Source organism: Zingiber officinale, chromosome 6A (assembly GCF_018446385.1).
Source record: "Zingiber officinale cultivar Zhangliang chromosome 6A, Zo_v1.1, whole genome shotgun sequence".
NCBI classification, from domain to species: Eukaryota; Viridiplantae; Streptophyta; class Magnoliopsida; order Zingiberales; family Zingiberaceae; genus Zingiber; species Zingiber officinale.
Window position 1 is genome coordinate 120620641 of NC_055997.1, and position 21646 is coordinate 120642286.

Sequence of the window (21646 nt, forward strand, 5' to 3'; positions counted from 1 at the left end):
TTTCCACTTTCTTAACGTAATTAAAAAAGTTTTTATTTGTATTTATTTTTAAAAATATATTGATAATGTTGAAATCTTCTGGCGAGATAGGCATGCATCGAGGTGACAGAGAAAATCTGTCGCCGAGATGGTTCCTAAAGTAAAGTTGAAAATCGATCCACAAGACATGATTCGACCTACTGATGGCACTGAAGTCTACCGACGAAATGACTGTCAAAGTGGAAATGAAATGTGACTCGAATAGAAGAGCAAAAGTCAAAGGGCGGGCGTTGGAGTTTTTCAGCAAAAATCCTGTGATAATTAAATCAACTAAGAAATTAAATTATGAATTAACAAAGTTAGAAATAGGAAGATTCATCGATGACAAATGATGTTGTCAAGTTGATATGCTGCTAGGTTGTTTTAAGTTTGACCGCGTGAATATTTTGAATAGGAGGGATCTAGTACCGAGTGGGTCTGCGTGTCAAAGAAGAACAGGGATGAAGAAAAAGTTAGTGATCGGATCAAGAAGAGTAGTCGGTGTAAATATTTCGACGCTCAAGTCAATCGGGTAGTGAGGAAAATGAAGAATTGTAAATTCTGAGAGCGTAGAGTAATATTGTGTAGCCTAGCGTACTTGTACCTTTGGGAGGACATCTCTAGTATAATGTTATTTTCCCTCTTTATACGAATATCAATGTATTACTAAAATTACTAAAATATGATCAACTATTCTGACATTTTATAATTTTTTCCAAATTGAATCAGTATCTCTAAACTCGTAGGGTGGAAACTTCTATCGTATAAATATCATAGGAAATATTCCCTTAATTTTCTGACAACGGTTATATAAAACGTCAAAAAGAAATATCGAGCTCTTAGTACAAGGGGCTATTAATGATAACATTTTAACGGTGAGTTTGAAAAGTCATATCTGCTGTCTGATCGAACGTCGCTTTTGAATGGATCTAATCGACTATCGACGGTTAAATACTTTTATGACTCGACATCCGATCGGACAAAAAGCCCTCGTCGAGTAGTATGTCTGAAAGATCTGATCGGATCAAGAGTACTCGGGTTCCAATCATACTAAGAGGACTTGGGATTCAATCAAACAGGAGAACTCGGAATTTGATCGGACAAAAGGTTTAATCGACCGAAGTGCTTGGTCGGACTCTGCGACCATACTAACCTTGATTATTGATTCCTCTTTAATTTTTACTACCACCTTAACTAGTTTTCTCGACTTCAGCACCAACTTCAGACCCGACCTTATTCACGGTATCAACAAAAGTCCAACCTTCCTCAGCATACCAACATAGTTTAGTATTTACTATAAGTATAGCTCAAGAGAAACTTATGGCCGCTATCTATGAGAAATTAAGGATTCATTCTAATTCGGTATTCTTGAATTCAATTTTTAATATTAATGTCAACCGTTCTACGGTTAATAATCACTAATAAAATGATAATCTAGTGGGTCATATATATAAGGATCACGACCCATGTTAATTGTAGATGTTCCACGTCATAGTGGAGAATTGGAAGAACTAAACTTAGAACAGAAACCTCATGAAATTGAGCTCGAAGGATAGAGGTTAGAGTATTGAGTTCGTAATAAAGAATTTAGAGAACTAAGCAGGTATTGAAGAGTTTGAAAATAAAGCTTCTTCTTAACATAATTGATAGTGTTCAGAGCCCTAAGGTGTCGGTATGTCGACTTGGCCTAAGAAGCTAGCCCTTTAATTCGAGGTCATAAACACATAAATGTAATATAACAACAAAAAAACGAGTCACATTAATTATGATATAGTGAATTAATTATATATTAAAATCCGGAGTATTATAATTATTAGTATTTAAAATACGAGTAAATAAATAGATCATGCATCGTAGGAGAATCCAAAGTTTTTGGCATCGAAGTGCATAAAATCTAGAAAGAGTAGATACGCTTTGATTGCACGTGCATGGGGACACGTGGAAGGTTGTCAAATGCTCGATCCCTTCCGATCATCGGATTCTCAAATCTATTGTTAATTTATACTATAAAGCTGCAGGTTTGTTTAAAAAATGTTAATTAATCTTGTATTGTCTCTTAATAGTCAACAGTCAAATCTAAAACATTATGAATATATCACACTTAAAGAATAATTAACATTGTCTTATATAATATAGTAAAAAGTGATTGAGAGATAAATTAGGAATCAATTTATAATGCATTTGATCATATTTTATTATAATAAATTTATTATCCTCTAATTAATTGGTTAATTTTTATATCTAAGACAAATAGTTATACTTTACTATGAATTATTCTCCTACTTTTCCTTATTTTTTCTCCATAAAGTATAAGAATGTGGCACTTATTATTTCTAAGACATATTATTCCGGATAGCTTTAATACCAAAAAAGAAAAAGATGAGACAATGGTCGCTACTTTTTATATATTTCGTGTTATCGAATGTTTTATCTTTCACTCAAAAGTTAAAAAGTGGTTTATATAACTCAATTTAAGAGTAAGATAAAAACAAAGATAAAAGAAAAATAGGGGAAAAAAGCAACCAAGGCTTTAAAACTGTAGATTTATTGAATAAATAAATAAAATATAATATGATAAAAATATTTTTAATGTATCTTGATAAAGGTCTGATAAGCCTACTTTCGTGGGCCGGCTCATTTATGTCCAATTCATTTCGTGGGCTGGCCGTGTTTAGTGTAAAAAATAAAATAAAATAAAAATTACATGGCAACAAAATAGAAAAAATAATAATGCATTCTATTTAATGATAAAAGAAGGAAAATGAGATATTTGTAAAATATCTAAAACGAAAACAAGAAACTAAAAGATGTTATGTAAATAAAACATAATAAAGATAAATATAATAAGGTATCAGTAAATAATGAAGAAATAAAAGAGAGATAAAAAAAATTATTTTTATCAAGGTTTTAATTAAAATTTATGTGATCAACTTAATTTAATTTAAGTAAATTATGTCACATCCCCAGAGGAGTCTCAGCATACGAAAATCCGACAGCATCTCTCCTGTGTTAGTGACAATATGAATACTGAATACATAGCCCTCAGGGCTTCTCAATCCTCAGCCAATACAGTCGGAACAATACAATAAAGAAAATATACATTTCATGCAGTTTATAGTAGTGCAACCTCCGATTGACTATAATCAAATCAAAATCATGTTGTTTCATAAAGACAAACTCTGGCTGACAACATAAAACGAAAGGAACGCAACGATATTTAAAACATCGCAAATATATATAATACCTACTCCATTAAAACGAGGAAAAACCCACCCAACTAGAAAACTATCATAGCGAAAAACGAGGGTAGCGTACCCAAAACTTGATAAAAAAAAAAACACGGGTGTAAGTGTTGGAACCCGAAGGGTATTTTGATGTGATAAAACAAGTTAAGTTATGTCATATTTGTTTTGATCCCTGTGTCTAAGTGTGCAGGAGCTTAAAATCATAGGAAGTCGAGCGGAAGACGTGCCTAGCGAGAAGGACGGCACGGGAGAGAGCCGACGGGCTCGGTGCTTCTGTGAGACGAGGCGTCGTGGAAGAGTACATCGGTGGACGAGAAGAACATGTGTGACGTTCGAGGGATAAGAAGTCGGAGTGGAAGCCTGCTCGAGGAGAAGGCTAAAATTGGGTTCGGGTGAGCCTTATTTCGGTTGACCGAAATCACCCAAACGAGCGAAGCCGGAGTGGAAGACCCGGATAAATGCGAGTAGCACTGAAACGACCGAAAAAGTCAACAAAGTTGACTTTAAGGGTCCAAGCGCCCGAACCCATTCCGGACGCCGGGAACCTCTTTTTATCCATGGTTGACGTGGATGTTGACCGTTGCGAAGGAGATAAAGTTTTTATCCCCTTTCAGACGCCTGAAACACTTCTGGGCGCCCCGACCAAGACTATAAATATAGTCTTGGTCCAGAATCTAAACAACAACAAGAATTACTAAGCAACACTTGTATACGCTTTCCACTTTGTTTAGTTTCTTCATTTTTGTGCGTAAATTACTGTAAAAAGGCTTCTCCGCCTGAAGGAGAAAGTAGTGCAATTCATTTCCTTGGATTAACAACCTCTCTGGTTGTAACCAAGTAAAAAATCCGGAGTCTCTTCCTTTTCTGTTCATTTAGTTATTTTTTGCAAGTGTTCGTTATTTAAGTTAATTGTCTGAGAAATGTTTCTTTTATAATTTGTGCAGGGCTATTCAACCCCCTTCTAGCCGGTCAGTCGAGATCTAACAGTGAGAACTACACATCACCAGTTTATAGGTCATATAGCAAGAAAACAAAAGATCAAACATAGAAACCATCGCGACATGGAGAGGGGACTAACAGCTGGAACATCCTGACGGTTTCAACCTGAAATAGGAATAAATCAACGAAGTGAGTTTAATGAACTCAGTGTTGGTGCAATATCCCTTAGGTCAAGGTTGACTAAGTTGACCAAGCTTGAGTCTTGGTCATAGTTTCGATATTTGACAATACATGTAGACATATGGACAATGCAGGTGCAGTTGTTCATGTGGGGAGATTCTGATCAGGGACTGATCAGTGTGGATGAAGAAAAGTCAAGTAGATCAAGGATGATCGGATACCTGACTGGGAAGTCCTAACTGGAAGCTAGGCAGATGGAAAATCCTGGTGAGTGAAGCCAGGTGGAAGTCCTAGTGAGTGAAGCTAGGCAGATGGAAAACCCTAGTGAGTGAAGCTAGGTGAAAGTCCTGGTGAGTGAAGCCAGGCAAGGGAAAATCCAGATGGATCAAGGATGATCGGACATCTGGTGTTGGAAAGTCCAAGTGGGTCAAAGGGATTGACCTGACACTTAGTGGGGAGTCCTGGCAGTCAAGGGAGTGACTAGATGCTAGGCATGATGTACCAACAGTCAAGGTTGACCGGATGTTGGTTTGAGAGGCTTCGACTTGGTTTTGGGCAAAAATCAAGAGCTGGATCGATCGGTGGATCGATCCAGGGCCTGGATCGATCGGTGGATCGATCCAGGGGCTGGATCGATCCGTGGATCGATCCAGGGGCTGGATCGATCCGTGGATCGATCCAAAGCCTCCCCGATCGATTGGGATCTGACCGTTGCGTCGTATTTGAGCCGCAGGCGAGCGTTGTCTTCGACACTTCTTCACCGATTCATTTCAGATCTTCACCAGCTCCTCCACAGCTCTTCTCAAGCTCGAGATCGCCAGTTCTTGAAGGTTCTTGAAGGTTCTTCCAAGTCAAGAGGCGGATCAAAGCAAGGAGAAGAAACTAGGGTTAGGGTTTTTGCACTCATTGTAAGCTTGTATTTCATTACCTTTCCCTTTCTTCTTGTATTGAGTCTTGTAGGGCTTCTCCGCCCTTGGTAGTTACCATAAAGGAGAGTGTTAGCGTTGTATGTTGTTTCTTTGTATTTTCACTGTGCATTCTTGAAGAAACAAGCAACGACAAGCACACGACAAGCGCGAAAAGCTATTCACCCCCTCTAGCTACTTTTCGGTCTCAACACTCAGTGGGTATCGAGCAGACATGCATAGTAAAATATAACTATCAGAAATAGTCATGCAATGCAGTCTCCCGAACATTAATAGGTAATACAAGACTCGACAACGGAAGAAATTGTACTTACCAGGGCCTCCTATCCCGACATAAGGGCGCGAACCATACAAACAGATGCAGGATCGTTAGGCTAAATACATAATGTTCCTGTATGCATATCAATCATATGCAGTCACCAAAATGTAGTATCCAAAATGCAGCAATCACACAAAAAAAATGCAATCCATGCATATGGTGCAAATGATATGGTCACCCTTGACGCTAATTAGCCATCGTCATCGCGATGATGAGGCCGAGTGGATAGGTCGTTTAAGGCAAAAATATAAAAGATTAGAAATAATTTTCAACATACTTTAACTTTTTCAAAATAGCTAAGGTTTTAAAAACTAGCTAATTTTATCAAATATTATGACAAAAATCTACTAACTTTGTATGTTTAAATAAGTCTGTAAAATTAAAGTAAGTTAAAAACAATTTTCAAAAATAAATTTATAAAAGTAAAGCAGTTTTCAAAAATAAATTTGTAAAATTAAAATATTTTTCAAAAATAAGTTTACAAAATTAAAACAAGTTTCAAAACAAATTTTAAAAATGAGTTTTTAAAAGTAAATCAATTTTCAAAATAATTTTACTAAAGTATTTTCAAGGAAATGAAAAACACTTTTCAAAAATAAATTTGTAAAATATTTTCAAATAAGAGAAAATAATTTTGTTATAAATAGTTTTAATAAGTATGAAATCAATTTGAATTAATCCTCCATTGAATCTGACATTATTTTTGAAATAAGATTTCTAAAGATATTTGCAAAAAATTAAAGTAAGATTTTCAAAGTATTTTTTTTTTTCAAAAGTGAGGTTGGATTTCCAAAAAAAGATTTCAAAAAAGGTGAACGAGGAACGCGTCCTCACCAAGTCACTCCCCTCCAGTGACTTATCTTAACTTACCTGTCAGACGTCCGGTCAGCCTGTCGACCCATCTGGAATTCGTGCCAATTATCTGGTCTGCCTGTTGACCTAGCTGGACTTCATGCTAGACATCTGGTCAGCCCGTCGACCCGTCTGGATTTCGTGCCAACTATCAGGTCAACCTATCGACCTAGCTGGGCTTCGTGCCAGACATCTGATCTGCTCCGTAGACCAGTCTGGACTTCATGTCAGCTATCAGGTCAGCCCGTCGACCAAGCTGGGCTTCTCCTACATATTTTGTCAAAGTGTTAGATCACAATAAAACTAATTTAACTTACATTGTCATTCATCAAAATCTGAGTTATATCGTCAATGATAACCGCACCAACACAGGGGTCCTTTTATAACCCCTGGAAAATCTTATCTACTGCTTGAGGGCGCCTCCAAGGGGCTTGGAGGGCGCCTCTAGCGAGGCAATGGATAAAGCTTTATCCGCTACCAAACGGCTACAAAGACTGGGTCGAGGGCGTCATCCGCAAGCATGGAGGGCACCTCCCATACCTTATGGAGGGTGCCTCCTATACCTTATGGAGGGGACCTCTTATACATCATGGAGAGCACCCTCCACCTGCAACGTATAAATAGCTCCAGCCTTCCTTTGGATCTTCCGCTACTCCATTCGTTTGGGTGATTGCAGCCAACTAAAATAGGACTTACCCGAACCCAATTTTCGGCCTTCTCCTCGAGCAGACTTCCGCTTCGGCTTCTCGTCCCTCGAACGTCGCGTACGTTCTTCTCGTCCACCGGTGTACTCTTTCGCATCCCTTTCATCCCTCGCATGCACCGAGCCCGTCGACTCCCTTCCCGTGTCATCCTTTTTGCTAGCTGCGTCTTCTACTCGACTTTCTGTGCTCCTAAGCTCCCGCACACTTATACACGGGGATCAAAATCAAACAGGACCCAACCTAACTTGTTGGTTACATCAAAATAATCGCAAGACCCAACAGGTTTAACATTGGTTGTAAACCACTGGTATGGGTCTTTAAAAACGGCTTCTAAAGCCTTTTTTCTTTTGTCCGATTAATTTGTTGGTGCGGGAAGCATCCGACGATCGAACCTGTATTTTGATTATGTCAAAGGGTCCAAAGTTAAGTTGCCTTGTTATCTAACAACGTTTATTGAACTTGCATGAATGCCCTAAGTGTACTTAATCAAAAGTCCTAACTGCGGTTAGGCAGGTAGAAAACTCTAGGGGGTGTTAACTCTAGGTCCTAGGAGGTGGTAACCCTAGATGAGGAAAAGTCCTAGCTGAGGTTAGGCAGGTGGAAAACCCTAGGGGGCGGTAACCCTAGGTCATAGGGGGTGGTAACCCTAGGCAGAAAGTCTTGGCGGGTCGAAGGTTTTGGGCAAAAATCCTAGAGTCGGGGACTCTAGGTTGAAATCCTGGTGTTGCAAATTGGGTGGAAGTCTGGACGACTCGTAAAGTGAACGTCCAATAGAAAGTCCTGGAGATTCGAACGCTGAGCAAATGTCGAGTTGGTCTAGAGGATCAATCTGGCAAACAGGTAAACTCTCTTGAGTAGAGTTGGTGAGGACGCGTTCCCCGATGAGGGAATAGTAGGCGTCGATTCGACTTAGAGTTTCCGGAGGTGAAATCCGAAGTCAGAATCGGATAGTCCGGAGACTGTCAAAATAAGTTTCTATTTATCTTATTTTGTTATACTAACTTTGTTTTGCAAGGTATATCTTGTTTGTAGACTAACATGCCTTGCAGGACGGAAATTGTACAAGAAAAGCCTCGGATGAATAGTCCCGAGGTGCCCTCCATAGAGCTTAGAGGCGCTCTGGACGCTGGATGGAGGGCGCCCTCCATGGAGCTTGGAGGCGCTCTCAGGTGGATAAGCAGCGAAGATGGAGGAGTTTATCGACGTTGCGATTTCGACGGGGTTGGAGACGCCCTCCATGCAGTTGAAGACACCCTCAACAGGCTGTTTAAGCTTGGTTCGAGCATCAGCTTATAGAATACAAGAAATCGCAATACTTCCTTCTGTGTGCTGCTCAAAAGACAATCCGGTGAAGTTCTAACATTGCTCCGACAACTAAGAGCTTGAATTTCAGATTTTTTATTGTCGGTATAATTTCGATTACTGTATTTAATCAACTGTGATCTTTTGTAATATTTCGAATTTATAGTGATTGACCATCGAAAGTACTCTTACGTGCGGGCCTTGGAGCAGGAGTCGCCACAGGCTTCGAATCAAGTAAATCTTGGTGTTTGCTTGTGTATTGTTTTATTTTTCCGCTGCGTATTTTACTCTAACGAGCGAATTAACCACGAATACTATTCACCTATCCTCTCTCTAATGTTTTCGATTCTATATAACTTTGATTGTATCTATAGTAGCTTTTCATACTCACCGTATCATTCTCCAATTCTTACTTTTCATTTCTATATTTATCATTTTATAGATAATAATAAAAAATATAGAGAAGTCAGAAAAATAATTTTAAAAAATAAAGATATGTTAAATTATAGAAAATTAATATATTATATAGTAAAAATTAATTTTCTAAATTTAATAAATTAGTTGTTCTATTCTAAATTTTAGATAAGGAAGGGGTATTCTGAGAAGCATTGTCTTCTTCAAAATTATTAAGTTTAAAAAATATGTTTTATTACAAAAAACGGTGATACATCATATTAAAAGTAAGATTTTGGGTTCCTTGTTCAAACGGTAACTGGGTTATAGGCTTTAGGTATAGGCGGAGCTAGGCAAAGAACGAAGGTATATTTTAGAAAATAATTAAAAGAATAAACACTTAATTATCATTGTAATAATGAGATCATCTATATAACTAATAACCTTAACGTCTAAAATTAAATATGAACCGAATTCATTATATTATCTTATTTTCCTAAACATCGCTATCATGACACCTTAACTAAGCCCCACCTCCTTTCATTCCATTGGTCATATCACTTTATATTAGGCAAGTGGCAAAAGCATCCTCCCTATCTTTTATTCTATTTTTTATTATTTCGATCCAAGTAAACATAAGAAAACAATTGTAGATGTTGATGATTTTTAAAATAATTTTGTCTGGAATGGTAGAATGGCTGAGCGATTTCTGAATTTGATATAAGAATCAGTTTCAGCTGTGATAAATTAATAAATAATTTTTTAATCTAATTTTAAAATACTGGATGTAATTTACTTAATTATGGATGAAAATTTTCTATAAAATCAGACCGATTATCCTATAATTAACCGTCTTAAATGGGATATTAACTGTCAATTAAAAAACAAAAGTATTTTACGTTATTAAAAGAAATTTTCTAAAAAAATTTAATATGAAGGATTTTTTTATAAAAGATAGCTAGAAGGTAGCCCATTTCTTTAATCAGCTAGGAAACAGAGAACCGGGAGGATCCATCGACCATCTCTCGACATCTCATGGACATGGAGCCTCCGCCACCACCTCACCGCCACCTCCACCAGACACCGCCGGCGGCGCCGCCGCAGGGCCTCAGCGAGGCGGAGCTGTCGGCGCTAGAGCCGCTGATCCGCGCGCACCACACGTTCCCGCGCGCGGCAGGCACGTGCACCTCCCTGATCACGCAGCGCATCGAGGCGCCGCTGCGCGCCGTGTGGCCGGTGGTCCGCTGCTTCGCCCGCCCGCAGCGCTACAAGCACTTCGTCAAGAGCTGCCGCCTGGTTTCCGGCGACGGCGACTCCATCGGCAGCGTCCGCGAGGTCACCGTCGTCTCGGGCCTCCCGGCCTCCACCAGCGTCGAGCGCCTCGAGATCCTCGACGACGACCGCCACATCCTCAGCTTCCGCGTCATCGGCGGCGAGCACCGGCTCAATAACTACTGCTCCGTCACCTCCGTCACCGAGTTCTTCGATCCCGACGACCACGCCAAGGCCTACTCCGTCGTCCTCGAGTCCTACGTTGTCGACATCCCCGACGGAAACTCCGACGAGGACACCAAGATGTTCACCGACACCGTCGTCAAGCTCAACCTCCAAAAGCTCGCCGCCGTCGCCATGGCAGCGCCCCCCTTAAGTATATAGACAATTTCATTCTGCCCCCTGCTGTGATTATTTTTTTTTAGAATACTCCCTGTACCACTTGCATTATTTATATATGTCGATCTAATTAATGTTGCACTAGATTTTCCAAACTCGCGGGTGATGAATCAATATATTTTCTTCTTTCTTCTTCTCTTTTCTTTTTATTGTTTAATATGCACGGTCCCTGTTGGTGGAGCAATGAAACGTCAAAGGAGAAAGGTGGAAGTGAAGCAGAGGAATCATGTGAAGGGACCCTGGGAGACATGTGAATCAGACCAGTCGGTTTATCTCTTGAAGAAAACACATATTATAGTTTAAACAATTAATTAAATTAATTTTATTTTAGTTGCGATTCTTTTGTTTATAATAATAAATTGAAACAGATAAAATCTGGGAATCCTATGGTTCGGTTCGCTCGTGGGTCCCGCCACTAATCCTTGCGTTCCCCTAGCTGGCGGCCGCTGTATAAATACAGACGTCGCAGGCTCGCAGCTCCCCTGATTAGGGTTTCATACCACCCAGCGGCACCTCATTCTTCCCGAAGAGCTTACCGTCATCGCTTCCGGCGTTATCTGTTGTTATGGCGGACGACTTTCACTACTCTTCTCGACCCGATAACAAGCGAAAGTTCGACGAGACGGAAGATGGCGGCGTCGCTTCGACGCCCTCGAGGAAGCCTTCTGGCTTCTCGGCTCCGATCGCGTCGTTGTCTCCTGACGGAGGTTCCGGTGGAGCTGCTCCCCTTGAGCAATCTTACAACATCGTCCCCGCGCCCCTCGACGGAATCCAGCTCGCCAAGCAGCGTGCCCAGGAGATCGCTGCGAGGTTATTCAGTGACGCCGAGGCCAAGCGCCCTAGGGTCGAGAACGGCGGAGGATCAGGCGATTCGAGGGACACCGGTTTTGGATCTGCTGCCAGTGGTAAGTGTGGGGTCTTTCGGAACGGTTTTCTGTTTCCGTTCTTTAAGATGTCGCCGCTACGTTATTGATCCGTTGGCTATTTCCTCAGCAACCCTCATCTATGTATTCCTTGAGCGCCTCGATTAATATACATTTCTGTATTCTCTCTAACCTTTGTTTATTCCCCAGGCTTATTCTACCAAAATACGCGAATATTTTAGCCCTAGTCCTCCGGAACCGATGTGGATGACTTTCTAACCTGTTAACCAAGATGTTAGAGGCTTCTTCCCTCTAAGCGAGGGCATTTATCAAGGAAGTTACTGAAGAGCAAAAAGAATGTGAAAAAAAATTGTTTTTGCCTAATCATGATGCCATCTCGAGTAGAGAGGATATGGAGTGATTGTGATATAGTACAGTTCTTTTTAGACAAGTTTTTTAAAAAATAAATTCGCGCCATAAAAGATAGATGCAAATTTCAAGGATAACATACAGAAGTGTGGTTTTTAGACTTATTATTCATATAATACATTTTGTTATTTGTGACAATATGCTTTATTAACTGTACCAGGTGTTAAAAAGGATATCGTTATAGATTTTTGTAAGTTTTTTTTATCCCATTTCTCTTTTCAAAATGAACTTTGTGACTCGTGTTTCTACATTTTTAAAATGACCAAAATGATTCATGATTAGATCCTTGATTTGACAACCTTGAAGAGAAATAGATCTTTGTCACCATCTTATGAGATGCCCTATAATTAATACTTAGGTGGTGTTTGATTCTCTCCTAGGAATCGGAATAAGAATGAGTATCATAGTATTGTGGAATGAGAATAGGTATGAGCTTGGGTATCATTTTTAAAAATAATATTTGGTTAATTGAATGTTTTCAATTGGAATGAACCTAAATTTCCTCTTTTACCCTTAGGGGAAAATAAGAGAAAAAATTAGATGAAAGAGAAAGTTAAATGTGAGAGAAACATATGATGAGAGAGAAAGTGTGATGAGAAAAAAAATGAAGAAAGGGAAAGTGTGATGAGAGAAAATGAGGAGAGAGAATGTGATGGGAGACATTGAAAAGAGAAAGCGTATGATGAGAGAGAAAGTATACTGAGAGAAAAAGAGTAATGGGAAAGAAATGAAGAGAGAGAAAGTGTGATGAGAAAAAAATAAGAGATTGAAGAGAGAAAGTATGATGAGAAAATGTGATGAGAGAAAAAGTGTGATGGGAAAAAATGAAGAGAGGGAAAGTGTGATTAGGGAAAATGAGGAGAGAGAGTATGATGGAAGAAATTGAAGAGAGAGAAAGTGTGATGAGAGAGTATTGTAAGAGAGATTGAGGAGAGAGAAAGTATGATGAAAATGAGGAGAGAATGAAGAGAGAGAAAATGATGAGTGTGTGTGTGATGAGAGAGAATACAAAGAGAAAATGGTAAAAAATGTGTGATGAGAGAGAATGAGGAGAGAGAAAGTATATTGAGAGAAAAAATATGATGATAGAATGAGGAGAGAGAAAGTATGATGAGAAAATGAGAGAATGAAGAGAGAGAAAATGATTAGAGGGAGTGTGTGATCAGAGAAAATATAGAGAGAAAATGGTAGAGAATGTGTGATGAGTGAGAATGAGGAGAGAGAAAGTATATTGAGAGAGAAAGTATGATGATAGAATGAGGAGAGAGAGTGATACTAAGGGTATTTTCGTCCAAAACTTAATTTTCATTCTCATTCCATCAAAATCCAAGGGAGGCGGTGAGTTTCATCCATATCTAAATTTTTGAATTTCATTTTAAAATTTTGATTCCATTCCCATCAACCAAACACAAGATTTGAGAATGAATCCATTCCCTCATTCCCAAACCTTTAAACCAAACATTACCTTATTCTCATGCATTATTATTCATTCAATCTGTGGAATACACATGATGTTCAACTCCTCTATTCTCTTTCCTTTGACTAACTATTCTATCTATTACGAATTCATTTTTGGAAACCATTTGTATCATAAAAGAAATAAATCTTTGTTTCCATCCTTTGTAATGCATTATAACTTTAGATAAATGCATTTCAAATGCAATCGTAATAATTTGATCACTGGTCATATTGTTACTATAATTTTCCTCCTATTTTCATCATGTGCTGGTACTGTATCTATTGAAGCTTCTTTCATTAGTGAATATCTTCTATGATATCGTTAATGATCCTCTAGATAAATTGGTAATTGGTTTTTCCATGATTGATAGACAATACACTGAAGCCCATGAGCCAAACATTATCTTCTCAAATTGGACCCACTTCCCACCCATTATCCTCTTATGGCTATCAGGGTTCAAACAAAAAGATTGAGATTCCAAATGGAAGGGTATGATCTCCTTTGCTCTTGTGTTTACTCTACTCACCTGACCATGCAATATACTTGTTTAATTAACTTAACAGGTTATTGTCATCCTTCATTTACTATTGTATGTTGCCATAGGTTGGTGTAATTATTGGCAAAAGTGGAGAGACTATAAAATACCTTCAGCTTCAATCAGGAGCAAAGATTCAAGTAACGAGAGATATGGATGCTGATCCTAATTCACTGACCAGGTCAGTAGAAATTGTTGGTACATCTGAACAGATTAGCAGAGCTGAGCAGTTAATTAATGATGTGCTTGCTGAGGTAATATTTTATATTAAATATAGATAAAAGAACCCATCAGTCATCAGCTGATGCATTTTGTCATCGAATATTTTGTATAAAATTAATTTTCTAGGCTGATTCTGGGGCTTCTGCAACAATTGCTTCTCGAAAATTTGGTTGTGTTCCATCAGGCGTGGAGCAATTTCAGATGAAGGTTCCAAACAACAAGGTATTTTGAGGATTTATTGTGATTATGAATTAAACTGTATCTTGGACAGGAGTCTCTTTAGCTTGGTTGTTATTTCAGGTAGGCATGGTGATTGGTAAAGGTGGCGAGTCCATAAAAAATATGCAAGCAAGGTCTGGTGCACGCATACAGGTTCACATTTTGCTAATTGATGTTTCTTTTCAGTGTTTACATGTTAGAGATTTTGATAATGGTTGATTGATATCTTGCTATATAGACGATCAAAAATGTTCAATTTTCTATTTGTGAGATAAATTAATTATCAAAATGATGATTTTGATATCTATGTCTTCATCAGCTGCCATTTTGGGTTGGGTCTTATTTTAACCATTAGTTTGTAGTTTTTAGGAAAAGGCTTTGTTGAGTCAGTGTCTTCCTAAAGGACTTGCTTTATATTCTTTTTGCTGTTTTCAGAATCAATTTCTCATGTTTGTTTTTCATATTGTCTTGGGTTGTGATTAGAAAGAGGGTTTGAGTGGCTTTTGGGAGGAAGGCACTTGTTGTTAAAAGTAGTGTAAGCAGAAGATGGTGAATTCTAACTATTAACACTGCTGTCGCTGTCCTTGAAATTGTTAAAAATATTGACATAGAAGAAATGAACTTCTGTCACCTAAATCACATATTTTGCCAACTCAAACTGGTGGAACTGTGTGAAACGATCATACCGAATATGAATCTGGTAAAGAAATGTTGCCTTTTTCAACTTCACTGCTAGTGACATAAGGCAACACTTGGTTTGGTTATATTTGAACCAGATAAACTGAATGTATCTTGTTATATTCTGTGAGATGACAGAAAAGTTATATTAAATTGATTAAACAGGTCTTTTTGTGTCACCTTGTTGTGCTGTATGTGTAATAGCCTTTGTTCTGAAAATTTTATGATATGCCAGTTGACATCTTCTGAAGGTTTGCTTTGTAATGATCTGTCCAATATTATCTGCAATTGTTTTCCTGGTATAGAAGCATTTGATCTAGGAACTAAATGTTTGTTGATTTTTTTTTTTTATGAAGAAAATGTTTGTTGATTGATACATGCTTAGGTTGTCACAAAACTTTTTCATCTTTTGTGAAATAAGCTAATTTTAGAGTATTTGGTTGCAGGTGATACCTCTGCACTTGCCTCCTGGTGATACATCCACTGAAAGAACAGTATATATTGATGGCACACAGGAGCAGATTGAAATAGCAAAACAGTTGGTCAATGATGTTACTAGTGAGGTATTTCTTATCCTTAAGTTTTTGTTTTAGAAAACAACTGAGACAGGCAGATGATTATTTGTTGATTACTTAGACACTTATCTTAAAAGCTTGTACAATTAGGAATTGGACCAATTTATATATTTGTACGTTTGACAACTCCTCATATGCATGCGAGTGGTATTATTTTGGTCCCCTCGGATGGGTCTGGTGGCTAGCGTATGAGGTGTTGCCACCATGAGGTCTGGGGTTCGAATCTCGGCAAAACCGAGGTAAATGGCTCCCTTATGTGCTAGTCACTATTCCAAAGGCTAGTAGTCACCCATGATTTACCTCCTCCGTGTTAAATTCCGGCTAGTAGCTGGGTGTCTACCCTTCGCCCATGTGCTATTTAACTGGGCAAGGCTAATAGGCATCTGTGATTTAGCTCTTCAGTGTTGGCAACGGGCTGGCGAGTAGGGGGCGAGTGAATCGCTTTTTTGCTATTGTGAGTGGTATTACTTGATTGATCTAAACCTCATATATGAATTGATGAGATATATGTATATATTTTCTTTACGCATATAGAATTTGAACACTATATTTCTTCCTATAATTTTTCAGGAAGAACTCATTTATCTCAAAAACCTCGAGCTATTTGGAAAGTGATTAATATATACGTTTATGCAATCAACAGTTGGAGTTTTCTGTGATGCTAAATTACCAATAGCTTTTTGCTAAATGCATTTTGCTTTATCATATGTTCTATGTTTAGCTGTTTGAATGGGAACAAACACCAAACTTTGAGCTCTATATGACGCTTAAAGTTATTTTTCAATTTCTTAAATTAATCAAGCTGTTCTAATGATGTCTATGCCATGCATATTTCAAACTAGTGATTATTCCTGACGTTGCTTTGGGTTCTACTTTTGATGGAATTTTGTTATTAATTTGCATAATATCTGGCAAGGAGCTCTGTGTTGGTTATTCTGTTGGTCACTAGATCATATATCTTACAGCTTTGATTGCACTATTCCTTTTATTTACATATAAGATTCTTAAATTTAAATTATTTTTTTGATTAACCATTGATCATTCAGAAATTGCGGTTAATTTCTGTTTCTTGCGAAACCTTTTTTTGGTTGGTTCTTTTTTTTTTGAATGTGATGTTCCTTTGGTGTATTCTTCTGCTGCTTATTTTTCACCTTAGGTTTGCTGCATTCAAAATAATGGTTGATTTAATTTTGTTATGTTTGTTCCCCACCGTGAGTTTGTTGGTCCTACAAGATCATTCCTGTTGAAGTTGTAGTTTTGAGAGTACAGAAATGACAATGAAACCACAAAGTGATTTGTTATCTAACATTTTTACGGTCTTTTTTTTTTTTTCAAATCTACTTTAAGTTCCAGTACAGATTCAAAAAACAGTCTATACTTGAAATTTATCACCTCAGTTCCTTCTCAACCACTTAATGTGCGCTCAAGGATCTTAAACCATATCTTTGTCTAACCTAGGTGCTATACATTTTCAATATATCTTGTTTGTTATCTTCTTATACGACATGAAAAATTTTCTGGTTTAGATGCTTTAGTATTCTGACAATTTCCTTTCATAACATTAATTAATCCAAAGAAATTTCTTATTAAATAAAGATTCCTATATATATATTTACACCTTTTTTCTTGCCTTGTATTTCTTGTGGGGAGTGCACAGTTGGTTTAGTTTATTTCTATATATGTGACTTATTTTTAATTTTTTATATGGAAATTAGATTTATACTTATTTCTAACTTGAAAATTATTATTCCATTTAAATGGTTATCAATGTATAGACTGTCTACAATCTAGGGTTCCTGTCCTGGTTTATTTATATCAGACTGCACATATTTCTGAGATTATAACTCTGCAGGAGTTCTGAAGGGCAGTCTTTCTCCGTTTTATATCTATTAATTCATGAATCTCTTTAGTCATTTGAGTTATATTGCCCAGTGGATTTACCTCTCTTTGATATAGTTCCAAGAGATACACATGTTGCTTAGTTTGACATTTCAGCTTAAATATCCTAGATCTTAGCTGGAGATCGAATTGGTCGATGGACAAGAGGATGAGCTCTCATGTCTTGAATTGAGCTTTGCTTTTGAGAACTATTTTAATTGTAGGATTTACTTGCGTTGGTGCTCCAATGTTGGGCGAGGGTGTAGGTTGGCTTGGCACTGGTATGGTATTCCTTATGATTAATTGAATATTAGGTGAATCCTGCACCTTAATTGTTACTGGACATATTTACTGTTAACTGATTTTGTTTTTTTGCATAACCGTGCAAAGCTTATATTATATACTAATGGGTCCTTGAGTACGATAGTCATCTTCTTTCCTTTGTTAGGTGATAGTGTATATTGGAGTAAATTGAGATATCTTTCTATTGCATTAATGAGGTTGCAATTTTTTTGGGAAAGTTTTATCTTTTCTAACTTTATAGATTTGCTGAATTGACTCCTCAACTTCAATGATCTTTGTTCATCCTTCATATGTTTCCTAAACTGTTATCATTTTCAGGCCACCCCCTTTTTGGGAATGAGCTTATCTATTGAGAGATGGTGGGCCTTGGCTACCATACTTTTTCATCTTTCATCATATTCAAAATACTAACCTCTGTTGTTTGTCGTGTCTCGTTAGTTATATGCACACATTATCTTATACAACAGTGAATATTTCAAAATTTTCACCGCATTGCCATTTAATTTGATTGACTTTAAGAAAAAAACTGATCACACAAGTATTAATTTTTACATCTTTGATATCACTTGAAACCTTTTTATATATTTGGCTCTTTAAATTGCTTTCTTCGGACTATTTGCCTGGATTGTGGACTTTTTTGCTAGTCCATTAGGTCTCTGAGGAGAGCATAGGTGGGCATTCGATCAAATTCTCTGCTTGTGGTAAGTTGGTTGTGTTCACCTTTATCAAATGAATGTTTCTATTATCCCATTATCAACCATAACCTTGCTTTTATTTGTTAGCTTTTATTATTTTTTAGTTAATTCTGCTACAACTAACTGTTTTCTCTGTTCTATATGCTTGTAAAACAAATGCACAACTTCACATGAAATAAATATACATGCAGAATCGTGTCAGAAACCCAGCTATGACTGGTGGGTATTCTCAGCATGGGTACAATGTGCCTCGTCCTCCCACTAGCTGGGGGCCACCTGGTGCGCCACCGGTGCAGCAACCTGGTTATGGTTACATGCCACCTGGAGTTTATCCTGGGCCACCACCCACATATAATATGCCCCAGGCACCTTATGAAGGCTATCCTCCCTCTTCTGGCTGGGACCAAACTTCCAGTCAACCTCAACAAACTGCACCAGGCACTGGATACGATTACTACAATCAACAATCCCAACAGCAACAACAGTCGTATCCTCAGACAGGACGAGGTAATGTGCAGGATGGATATTCGAGTGCGTATAATGCCAATGCACAGCAACCGGGTTATTCTCAGACTACAACAAACACGCAAGGTGGTTATGATCAGCAGGGTTATGGCTCTACACTTAACTATGGCACAATGGCTGCCTCATCTCAAGATGGATCTGCTAATGCTTCTGGTGCTCAGGGTGGGTCAACTCAAGCACCTCCTGCTCAACCTCCATTGAGTCAACCACTAAATCACACAAGCTATCCTCCACAAGGAACGACTCCATCTGGATATGGTCAAGTAGCGCCACCTAGTTATGGGCAGCCACCTCAGGCCCAGGCACCACCAAATTCTCAGTCTCTTTATAGACAAGGTCAAGCTCCGTCTGCTCCAGCCAGTTATATGCAATCTGCTCTTCTGCAACCAAGTTGTGGTCAGTCCACACTTCCTCAATCTGTTTACGGGCAACAGCAATCATATGGTGTACCACCACATAGCCAATCAGGTTATGGAAATCAACAGCAGACACCATATAATAACTCGTATGCCAGTGGTGGAAATTCCCAGACTCATGCATACTCTAATGACAATGTAGCTCAAGGGTCTTACGATACTGCTGCTGTTGCTACACCTTCAACCAACGCACCTGCACCTTGATGCTGTATGGTAAGTCACTTGGGATAGTAGTTTGTATCAACTTTTCAATCATTTGCATCTGTTATAATAATTGCAAATTATCACTTTATTGTGGCATTTAGGAGATACTTCGACGCTTGTGCAATCTAGTTTTTGAACTTACATATTTTTGATCTCTCGTTTGCTTTTGTTGTGATCGCTCTGAAATGTTATAAGAAGCACCAGTTCTCGTTTCCAACTTGGCGTTGAAATTATCTTTACTAACGTTGGAATTGAATTGAATTGAGTCAGACTGTTATTATTGTTTACTCAGGTGGGCTAACCTGATTTAGGATGGAGGCAATGAGGGAGGAAGAAAAGGTGATTTAGGAAGAATTTACCTTTCAGTCATACGTAAATTGCACTCGTAAAAGCAAGGGGGACAAAAAATTCTTCCAGTGGTAGCCGTGATAGATAGAGCGAATGAGGATAGCATTGGACGGCAGAAAAGATTGCTGGTAAATTAACACGCACGCTGGCTGCACTTACCATTGAAGTCTGTAAGCCCGCATTGCCGACGTCCGTAGCACGCATTACCCTCGCCGACGTCTAAGAAAATATAGGTCAAGTTCAACTTTTTTTTTACGAAAAAAACTATACATAAGGGCAAATTATGTTGTCCGTTAGCAGCGTAATCTTGCCCGATTTGCAATACGCATTCCTAAACCCAAAATCCGAACTTATTAAAAAAGCTTGAGCGAATCAATCCAAAAGAACTCCAACTAAGAATTGCTATGATACATTTTTCCGATGATCGTGGTTCCAATGGAGTCCGAGGGAGCTTTGAGGTCGAGTTACATTTCGACTTCGAAAAATAGACCAAGAGGAAACGAGAAGATGCAAACTCCAAATTCTAGAAAGAAGATTTCCGATTGAGTGGAGAACTAAAACGAGAAGATGCAAACTCCAAATTCTAGAAAGAAGATTTCCGATTGAGTGGAGAACTATAAAAGCATGCATTACCCAGATAACTAGTATGGGATTTTGATTTTGATACGAATTTGAATTTGAAACAAGCAACCTCAATTTTTTCACATAACACTTGATTCAAAGCATATTTGATACTCGTTAATGTTGTTTGTGTTTCCGAGTTTATTTGGCTGTAAATAAACAAGATGTTTATGAACAATATTAGAGTTCACTATAAAATTTTCGCTCAATAATAAAAAATAAAATAAAATAAACAAATTTAAACTTTAATAAATTTGATTTGGTAATATTCATTAAAAAAATCATGAACAAATTTATTTATTAATTTAAATAAAATTTAATAACTTAAAAAAAAAGTTCTCTTGGTAGGATAAAATTTTCAATAAATAAATTCAAACAAACTTGATATAAATAAATAAATAAATTTTAAAACTGGGTTCAAGCGAGGAAAGTGGTTAGAGGGATCCTAAACCTGGGTGAGGTGAGATAGCCTGACTTTCAAATTGGTCACAGTTAAATCGACAGGATGATAAAAGTTGACATCGAGAATCAATGAGAGTATTTCTTCGTTGATACAAATTGCACTATTTCTTTTAAAAATAATTGATGCAAATTTGATGATAAAAAGGAAATGTTAAAAAATATTTGCTCGTTAATGAATTCTTAATAGCTATTAAAAAAAATCAAATAAAGATTAAAATAAAATAAAATAAAATAAAAACCTTTTAAATAGGCAACGTTTATTCACCTAGATAATTATCGAGCCCGTTAACACAAGATGGTTCTCACTGGCTCGTAGATACAGTTATTAAGCTTAATAACGATAGATTCAAAATAATTTTAACAGAGTAAACTTATTGCTATTTACACATTAGAAGAGCAGTTTTTTATATGCGCCAAGGACTAAAATATATACATCCGAAAACAGAATTTTTATTACCTTCAACATTACTAGTCTTGAATCTTAATTTTAGGTTCAAAATAGTGCCGAAATGGATTGGCATGAAGTGCTAGCTAACACTGATCACTGAAATTGGAAGCTCGATAGCGGATTTTTAGATAACCAAACTTCCCAGCACCTGGCGATGAGCCTTCGAAGATAATAGGCAGGTAACCAGTTTCAGCTTTATATCTCTGCTGAATCTGAA

At 37.7% G+C, this 21646-nt stretch overlaps 3 protein-coding genes across 5 annotated transcripts in view; 2 read left to right on the top strand and 1 right to left on the bottom strand.

The window, feature by feature from the left end:
• Window positions 1-21646, bottom strand: part of LOC121997785 (L-arabinokinase-like) — a 55124-nt gene that overhangs the window by 17133 nt on the left and 16345 nt on the right. Inside the window, exon 30 of one of the 3 annotated variants that reach the window (XM_042552414.1) lies at window positions 21357-21641. The exons of 1 other annotated variant lie outside the window; for it this stretch is intronic. In XM_042552414.1, the coding sequence (XP_042408348.1) occupies window positions 21513-21641 (129 nt within the window). In that variant the 3' untranslated portion in view covers window positions 21357-21512. Of the gene's footprint in view, window positions 1-21356; window positions 21642-21646 lie in introns of those variants that run through there. One more of the 3 variants, XM_042552416.1, reaches the window with a different exon arrangement.
• On the top strand, window positions 9865-10677 carry LOC121997789 (abscisic acid receptor PYL2-like). The gene has a single exon (XM_042552418.1). The coding sequence runs from the start codon at window positions 9914-9916 to the stop codon at window positions 10532-10534; it is 621 nt and encodes a 206-aa protein (XP_042408352.1). The 5' UTR covers window positions 9865-9913; the 3' UTR covers window positions 10535-10677.
• LOC121997786 (far upstream element-binding protein 2-like) lies at window positions 11019-19657 on the top strand. Its single transcript, XM_042552417.1, has 7 exons — window positions 11019-11454; window positions 13671-13789; window positions 13904-14089; window positions 14184-14279; window positions 14358-14429; window positions 15401-15517; window positions 18597-19657. The coding sequence occupies exons 1-7, from the start codon at window positions 11115-11117 to the stop codon at window positions 19548-19550; spliced, it is 1884 nt and encodes a 627-aa protein (XP_042408351.1). The 5' UTR covers window positions 11019-11114; the 3' UTR covers window positions 19551-19657.